The 9,247-nt window shown below is 40.3% G+C and overlaps 1 protein-coding gene across 1 annotated transcript; it reads left to right on the top strand.

The window, feature by feature from the left end:
- The first annotated feature begins 116 nt into the window (after positions 1 to 116).
- znf513a (zinc finger protein 513a) lies at positions 117 to 9,031 on the top strand. The gene is made up of 5 exons (XM_063902711.1): positions 117 to 324; positions 1,452 to 1,588; positions 2,974 to 3,108; positions 5,610 to 6,380; positions 6,543 to 9,031. Exons 2-5 carry the CDS (start codon positions 1,549 to 1,551, stop codon positions 7,502 to 7,504), a joined length of 1,908 nt encoding a protein of 635 aa, XP_063758781.1. The 5' UTR covers positions 117 to 324; positions 1,452 to 1,548; the 3' UTR covers positions 7,505 to 9,031.
- Positions 9,032 to 9,247: the final 216 nt, after the last annotated feature.

The following is a 9,247-nucleotide window of genomic DNA, read 5'->3' as shown; positions in this document are numbered from 1 at the left end:
TTCTAAACGAGTATTTCCTAATTTTTTGTGCAGTTGGTATGCTTAATTTACCTTAAACGTTGTAACAGTTGAAGATGTCGCTTTTATTCTGAAGGATTCAAGCCGGAAGTGTTATTGTTGTTGCTGCTGCTGGATCACAGGCGAAAACGAAAATCAATTAAGTTATGAAAAATACCATTAATTGCCTTTCTTTGTCACCGCAGCTCATGAAGAAATGGCGGATCTTCAGACGTTGTATATTTGAGGACAAACACTTCGCATCTAATGGCGTGTTTTCGGACCATAAAGACCACCTCAATCGACAGGGATATTTACGTTTTATAGGTAAGTTAGCTTGATGGCTAACCAGTGAAGTTGACATTAGCTGCTCGGCTAATTTAGCTGTAGGTTAACATCTCGGCTTAATTGACTGAAGATGGCACTTGTCATTCTTTACTACGTACTGAAGAGGACGAGTTCTGTAGAGCCACTCGCTGGGCTGCGCACCGTCAGTTTTCGCAAATATTGGTTTAATTTCTTGTTGTGCAGTCACTGCATTAGCTAGCTGAATGCTATATGAACATGGTTCAGTTTACTGCTAGCAGTCTCGCTTGATTGCTTTCTATCCGATTGTAGCACCAGAGCTAACGTGTTAGCCCTTCTGCTAAAGTAGCTTGAAAGCCAGTAATGGCTGGATGTGTTGTTTGTTTACAATGTAAATACACCAAGTCCAGATATGACACCAACATTATGTTGTTGTTTTTTTAACAACATAGCGTAATATATTATTACTAGCTTCTTTAAGACTTCAGAGATTTGTTGAAAATGATATAGGCTACACACTGCATTAAGACCCTTTATAGTCCATTACTGCCTGGATCATTTTCATAGCATTCAGGTCTTAACAGACGTAAATAAGCTGGAAATCTACCTTTTGATACAGTAAAATTACTAAGGTAACGTTTGCTGTTAATAGTTTATTATATGTTGTATTACTAAGCTATTCATAATGATAACTGAATTATGTGATGTTGTCTTTGCAGGTTAATGATTTGCTGAATAATCGGTTAGTTGACAAACAGAAACTAGCCAATAGCATTTTTAATAATGTGTCACTTAGGGCTATTTTTAAGCAAATGTATGATCCAAGATTTAATTATATCACACATTGTCTTGTATTTTATCAATTCTAAACCAAAAAGTGATAAATATAAAATAAAACCCCTACTTTCAAGATACTATTCTTTAACCACATTTTTATAGCACCACCTTTCTCCATAGTTAACCTTATATTTTCTTTCCTTTCCACTATTTAAATCAGCCATTTAAATTCAATTTAAGAAAAAGAAAAATAGAGAATCAAAAAATGTTCTCTTTATTTATTGTCTTTACTCGTATACCTGTTTTTACACTGTTTGATGTCCAAGTGGATGTACTAATTGGTTTTGATGGCTTTTCTCTTGCATCCATAGAAATACTGAGGAATATCTTCCGAACAGATGAGAATGAGCTGATGGTTGTGGAAGTCTGCAAAAAGACGTTGCAAAAAAGAGAGAGGCCTTCTGGAAGATGCCAAGAAAAAAACAACAGAATCCACAGCCAGTCAAGTGTAAGTACCCAGAGATCATTTCCACATTGAAAAGTTCATACATAGCTGGGCTACGGCAAATCATGTCTCGCATCTGCATTTCTACTAATGTATAGTAACTAGGGTCTCATAGTGAGGTCTAAAATTAAATCCCTGTGAATAATAGCCTGGTCGTTTACAATACGTGTCCTCTCACATCTGGACTCCATGTTTTGCCGTTTGAGTAATTTGAATGTTTAACATCAATCATACGGACTACTATTACTGCACCTAGCATTGCAGTTAAAGCCATTGAAACATTCTGCGCCAATTAAAAGGATTGTTGAATGTGCAGTGCAAATCTTTAAGTTTAACACTGTGCAGATGTAAACAAACATGTATATAGCATATCTGTTATTGGCTACTTAACTTTTCTTTAATTTTTTTGTATTTTGTTAGAAATTAGCTCCTGTATACAGATTTAAAGCTGTACCTATACAGCTGGTACCATGTAGCATGCTATCAAAAATTAAGGCAAAACTAGTTTGTCATCTCCCAATATTTGCACAAGATGTTATCAATACGATTACTATAGAAATCTAAATAGAGAATGCCATATTGCCTTTTTTTACACTCCAATGTTTCCATTCACATGTTTTTTCACACCTATAATTACCATCTGTTATCTCATTTGAAATCATGAGTTCTGGGAAAAAGAGAAACTTCCGTAGTGTTTATATTTGTGTCGTAATGTCATATACTAAAAAGACCAGTAGATGGCAGTATGATGCTGTTTCTCAAGGATCTGCCAAGTAATGCTGATGAGCTGGATGCCCTTGAGTTGGCCTGCTGCTAGTTTTCTGAAACAGTGACAGCTGTGTGGTAACGGTCTGGACTCCATCAAGCTTGAGAGAACGAATTAGGATTTCAGGCGTCATTAGCTGTAACTGCAGTAAAAGATCTCCATTTATCAACTGTTCGAAGTTCATTCGTTGTTGATAACATGCTGTTTTTTACTCTGTTACTTCAGGAAAGTAGATTAGTTTTTCTTGCAAGATTATGGCTGACTTTTTAAGTGTATTTGTTAAACAAATAGCATAAAACTGAAAGGATTAAATAAAGACCAACTTCCTGGCTTTTAATCACTCCATATTTTTATGCTTGACTAACCTGAATTTATCTATGTAAATCCTAAAGTAGAATTTAATTGAATCCAGGAGCCTTGTTCAGCCCAGGTTAACATAGCGAGACCTTCATCTGTCTGTCTAAGATATACACATGGTTATTTCTTTGCATATGTAAATAACAAATACTTGAAAGTTTGCCAATACCAGTGAAGTATTCAAGCAAATTGATTAAAACTGACCCTCCAGTGAAATGATAGTAATCGTCTCATGTTTTTGATCTGCTCCTTGCTGTGACTGCAGTGGATTCTGAAGATGGTGTAGCCATTGAAGCTCCAGGAAACCTCAACTTAGACGCAGACTTCCTTTTGGGACAAGACCTCGAGTTTGGTGATCCTGATCATGACAACAAGATTCTAGGTCTGGAAAAGTTCTCAGGTTTGTAAAGTTGCATTTTGTATCATTTCAGAGGGGATAACAGATATCGTTAACAGCACGTCTGTAAAACAGTATTTATTTAGTCGCAAACGAGGAAACAAATGAATAAAATATTAAATACAATTCACTTTAATTAAATATAATAGGTAAAATGAGTCTTCACTTAATACATCTGACTGAAATGATCGTTCACTACTCTAGATTGTCATTGAGATGTTTTCTTTTTCCAAGACTAATTTCACTTGAGTGACAGCAGACCATTTTTTAGTATAGCTCAGAACGTAGTGAGACATTTATATTTCAAAATAAATACTTTACAAATAAACTGCACAAATAGTTTTAAAAAAAATTGGGATTCAAGTTATTATTAAAAGGAGTGCACATTTCACCTCCAAATGATAGCAGACAACATCAAAGTGTACCTCAAAGATCATAGAAGACATTTTAGCTGACATTAAAAATCTGAATTTCTGACCTACCAGCCGTAAGAAATATCCAGTTTGCTTTAGCGGCTGTGTTAGGGAGTGAGCAGTAAACACTGAGCCCTATATAAGTTGTAAAATAATAACATGAATAATAAAAACAGTAACTTTGGATTACCTTCTGAATCATTTCCTGGTGATCCTTGTGTGTAATATTCAATCCAGTGCGGGAATGGCAGACACTCCACCGGTATATAGAGAGATAACAGAATGGAAATACAATGAATGGCTGTTGCGGAAAAATAATATGAGTCGTATAAAAACAGGGTTTTATTAACTTAAAATGGGAAGGATTATAGCTTTAAAAAATATTTATACCGTCTCGCTATCAACCTGGTGTCTCACTGTTTTCCCTGGTTGCTTGTTGTTCCTGCTGGTGTTGCTATGTGTTTGCTAGTAATATATTTCATAGACGGCTTACCCGGTGAATGTGTCTATTGATTATACAATGAAGGCAACGCGAGGATCACACAGCCTGATATCTTTTCATTTAACTCCACTCTATTGAGCTCCACTTTCTTGGTGGGAGGACGATAGTGTCATTATGTTTTGTACAGGCGCTCATTTTCATTCCCTGTCATTACTGTGAAAATGCATGGAATGATTCTGAAATGTAAATCCTTCTAACGATGTTACAACTAAAGCTAGCCGTGGCTTCATTTGTAAAGAAGTGGCAGCACAAAGAGGACTTCTTCGGAGTTTGTTTGTCAGTGATGAAGTGTGGCGCTCTCTGTGCGACTGTGAGAGAAATGGAAACCGGCAGCTCATATTTCCCAGCATGCCTCTTTGTCAGAGAAAATGATCTGAAAAATGGAAAAGTAGAGAAAGGAGCCGAGGCGCCGTCATTATATAGGGGTCGTAAAAATAGGACCATTACCATCAAGGACACCATTATGAGAGGGCATTTATTCATCATCATCATCATCATCATCATCATCATCATCATCATCATCATCTATCGCTGCCTCTACTCCCACAACCCTACTGCCATTATCGTTTCACCCTCATCATCATCATCATCATCATCATCATCATCATCATCATCATCATCTTCTACCCTCATCATCATCATCATTATCATCATCATCAGCTGCCTCACCATTACAGTCATCATCATTATCATTAGGCTGGGTAATCATCCACCAGGGGTTTCCATTGGGCAGGATAAAAGGGCAGTCTCCACTCTCCCCTTCCTCACATCCTGCCTCGGCATCTGGAAGGGAGGAAGGTTTTTGTCCTGGGTTATTCGCTTTCAATAGCACGCACTGGAGCCAAGCAGTGCTGTGTCCTCAAGCTTTTTCTTCCTACCCTCTGGAAAAAGCATTTTATACTGCCTGAAAACGCGGTTGAACTCGCAGGAAGCACTGTGAGTATGAAGTGTTTCTCTGAAAAACACTTTCTCCTTTTTGCTGGGAAAATAGATTTTGTCTTCTCCGAGAGATGGAAACGAAGCGCCGCTATCTGTAACATTTCTGTTTTTCTTATATTGTACAGTTTAAAAGTCATGCAATGAGATTTGTTAGAAGAGGCTGTTTGAGCTGGATGTGTATACTGTATTGGAGGGGGGTTTTTTTATGTCATGGTAGCTCTTTTTTCAGCTTTACTGATTGCTTTATGCTACTCTTCAGTGCTGTTGTCATCAATCCATGCCGCTTGCACCTGAGCCAAACACATCCAAAAATGGAATTGAATTGTTCCAGTTATATTTTACTCAAAATGTCTCATTAGTTTATTCACTGTTTAATATGTGTGCTCAACCTCTGCAATAAATATGTGTAATATTATAGTATATTAAGAGATGTGTGTGATTGTCTCTGATGCTGTTTTTGTCTGTGCTTCTGTTGGCAATGCTTTTCGCTGTCTGGCAAAATGAACGTTATTACTGTTATTATTACTGATGAAATAAAGGATATAGTCAAATATGGAGAAACAAAATGTGCTTTGTGTTTGTCTAAGTCTTTCACAACATTAAAGTAAGAACGTGTTAAGAAACCTCTCTTTCTCTTTGTCTTCCTTCAGAAGTAGCTGCTGAGATCGGTTTCTCTGTGTATCCTCTGGCTGAAGAGGAGAGCCCTGCCTACAGCCAGCTCAGCATGGAAAGTGAAACAGACAACTCCCACAGCACAACCGACAACAGCAGGGACGACGAGGGCCGAGCAGCCCAGTCCGAGCCCAGCTTCCCCCCCTACCTGTCCTGCAGGGGCTGCGGACAGCTCCGTGATGAACCCCTAGGGCCGGGCATAGACCTGGTCGGCCCGTACTGCCTGAGGTGCTGCAAAGCCTCGAGGGAAACCAAAAGCCCAGACTTCTGTTCACCTTTCGGAAGCATCAGCGGGATTCGCCCAGGTTCCCATTTGCAGCTTGACGAAGAAGAGATGGAAGAAGAGATGAGTGACAAAGAGCTGACAGCTGAGGACAAATTGTCCAAACTGCACTCGTGCCACATCTGCGGCTTCTCCTCGCGTTACGCCAACCATGTGAAGCGTCACATGAAGACACACAACGGGGAGAAGCCCTATAACTGCCCCTTGTGCACTTACGCCTCGGCCCAGCTGGTGAACCTGCAGAGACACCTGCGCATCCACACCGGGGAGAAGCCGTACAAATGTGACATGTGCACTTTCGCCTGCAGTTCCCTTGGCAACCTCAAGAGGCATCAGCGCATGCATGTGTGCTCTGCAGGGGCAGGACAGGACCCCCCTCCTCGACCTGTCATTGGCCAAAACAGCCTGAAGAGGCATGTGACCGGGCAAAGACCCAATGAAGAAGTGTCTGGAGCTCCAGCCAAGGGTATGTATCATTTACTTTCTTAATTATTAACCAGACCTGTCTCTTTATTGTGTCTGATGTTGCAAGATTTTAAAACATGATGCACACTTTTAATAACTTCTCGTTAAGCGATTTGCAAATCTTTTTTAGTCTTTAATCACTAACTTTCATCTTTTGGTGAAGTTTCAGAAAGTGCAAGGCCGACTTCAAACCTGAGTTTGGGAGCCCAGAACAACGACTATCTGTCAGCCTTTGATGGTTTAAAGGGGGCGTCGCCACCACCCATACCCGCTTCTAACCCAGCTCCTAGCCACCAGCCTCCCCCTCTGCTGGACACAACCAGCAGCAACAGCACCACCAGGGCGACCAGAGGGGGCGTAGCAGAGGGGCCCGCCCTCCCCTCTTCACTCTTCCCTTATACTTGCCGGTTGTGTGGCATCGTCCTGGAAGACGAGGACGGCTCCACGGCCCAGATCTGTGCCAAGTGTACCCTTGAAATGCTGACGAAAGACTCTTCTTCGTCTCCCAACAGCCCCGGGGAGCGCAGCGACAAGGTGTACACCTGCTCCGCCTGCCCTTTCCTCACACACTACCCAAACCACTTGGCCCGCCACATGAAAACTCACAGCGGCGAGAAGCCATACAAGTGCCCACAGTGCGACTACGCCTCAGCGCACTTCGACAACCTCAAGCGCCACCACAGAGTGCACACGGGCGAGAAACCTTACAAGTGCCATTTGTGCGATTACGCCTGCGGGAACCTGGCCAACCTGAAGCGCCACCAGCGGGTGCACTCGGGTGCGAAGCCCTTCCAGTGCGCCGTGTGCAGTTACAGCTGCAACCAGAGCATGAACCTGAAGCGGCACATGCTACGACACACGGGAGAGAAACCGTATAAGTGTCAGGAGTGCGGCTACACCACGGGCCACTGGGACAATTACAAGAGACATCAGAAAAAACACGGCCTGGCCACAGAAGGCTGGGTCAAAGTCCCAATGACTGGCAACGACGAAGAAGAGGATGCAAGGAAAGGGATGGGAGTTGGGGCTCCAACTCACAGAAAAGAAACCGGAGTTGATATGCAGTACATGTCTAGGGAGGAAGGTCAGACTATACACTCGTGCTACAAACTTGAGATTGTATAAAACTCAGCAAAGTTAAGCTACCAGCAATTTGTTTCTTGGTTTTCACAGAGCCTTTATATGAGCCTTTATATTGTTTTAGTGTGTGTCTTAGTGTTTTGTCGGATGTCTTCAGAGGCTGCTAATGTTTATTTGTAGGAACCCGCACAATTATCAAACACAATTCTTAATGTTCTAATCTTTTTTTGTTGACTAGTCTAGTGTTTGTCTTCTATTCTGCGTTTGTGTCGAGCAAAAGGACTTTGTCTCCTGTGGAAGTCCTTTAAATGTCTTACTCTGTATGTTACACTACACTAGGCTAATTCTAACATTTCCCCTCTCATATATTTACACATATCTGGTTCTTCATTTGAAGACAGAGAACACTACCAAATACATGTGCACATTTTTGCCTGAACTGCTGAACTGCACTGTGTAGTTCTAGGATTTCTTTAAATAAGGGATAGTGTTTTTTAAAGTTGTTAGGATCACGAGATTAGGACAAACCTTTCGTTTCGTTACCAAAAGCGGCATGAAATAACTTGAATGTTGCCGATAGATCACATTATCTTTGGATGGCTTCATGAGGTTGTTTTTTTGACTACACAGTGCAGCTTTTAGTAGATGGGTCCTTGTAAGTGTCAATATTTATGCTTTTTTTTGCATCGGGGCTCTATTAATGGCATGTCTTCAGACTAATTTACTAACTTATGTAGTACTAGCAAAGTGCTATTTAAAAATACTGGACTTGTTTTAACCTTTGTTTAAGTATATCGATTAATTACTTTGTGCTAACCTCACTAAATAATCTCCTGTGTTTTGAACGGCAGTGTCATCTTTGCTGAACCCCTCAAGTCTCTAAAATAGGATTTTGACTAAAATGTTTCAAATATATATTTCTGGTTATAAACACTAAAATTGCATGCACAAGCATCTTGAGAGGGTCTGTTCAGTATTCACTTGGTTGTATGGTAAAAGAAAAAGCACAATCACACACATGGGGACATTAAAAAACAGTTTAAGATTTAAGTGCTCGAGGCGGTAAATCATCGGAGGATAATTCTTATATGATTTAGGAGTAACACAACGTAAACAAGCAAGCATGCCGTTCAAAGGAATCATTTCCCCACAAATTTGTACCCGCTACATATCATGAATTTATTGGAATTTCCTGTTTACTGTGAAATAAGCCCATTCTCATGCTTTTACTTGAAAAATATGACTATTAGTGAGCATGTGTGTGTAATAGTTGTTTTACTTTTTCTAAAGTGGCTGTAATACACTGATAGAAGTGCATACCTTAATGTATGTAGGACTTTTTTTTATGTGTGTCATTTAGTTCCCATGGGAAACAGGGACTGTGATTTAAGTTTACGCTCTTTTCTAAATTCCTATTATATGCAAGTGAGATTTTTTCAGGTTGCCAACTTGCCATGACACAATGGAGCATTGATTAGTACTGACATCCCCCAAGTGTCTGTTTTTGTCTTTATGCAGTGTCTCATAAATGCCTTAAGTGAGGACTTTGAAATAAACGTGGAATTCATTTCATTGAATGTCAAACAACAGATGTCATTTTTTCCTTTAAATCTGTGTGTCATTTTCTCAACAGTACATTTCAATTTTAGACACAAACCGGATGGTAATGTGAGTCCGTCTGTCAGTCAGTCAACCACTTTGGTTTCATATTTGTGGTTCAAAGTAAAATATGTTAGATACATTTCCCTTAGCCCTAGGATAGACAAACATCCCCCTGCGTGGAATTAA

Source organism: Eleginops maclovinus, chromosome 15 (genome assembly GCF_036324505.1).
Source record: "Eleginops maclovinus isolate JMC-PN-2008 ecotype Puerto Natales chromosome 15, JC_Emac_rtc_rv5, whole genome shotgun sequence".
In the NCBI taxonomy this organism is placed as follows: domain Eukaryota; kingdom Metazoa; phylum Chordata; class Actinopteri; order Perciformes; family Eleginopidae; genus Eleginops; species Eleginops maclovinus.
The sequence above is the reverse complement of the archived record's forward strand: the minus strand, read 5'-3'. Positions and strand labels throughout refer to the sequence as shown.

What these genes read in the sequence shown, in the direction of transcription:
- znf513a (XM_063902711.1), top strand. Translation starts at nt 1,549, where the DNA reads ATGCCAAGAAAAAAACAACAGAATCCACAGCCAGTCAAGT. An exon ending in GAATCCACAGCCAGTCAAGT is followed by an intron (nt 1,589 to 2,973) that starts GTAAGTACCCAG and finishes CTGTGACTGCAG; the next exon opens with TGGATTCTGAAGATGGTGTA. An exon ending in GTCTGGAGCTCCAGCCAAGG is followed by an intron (nt 6,381 to 6,542) that starts GTATGTATCATT and finishes CTTTTGGTGAAG; the next exon opens with TTTCAGAAAGTGCAAGGCCG.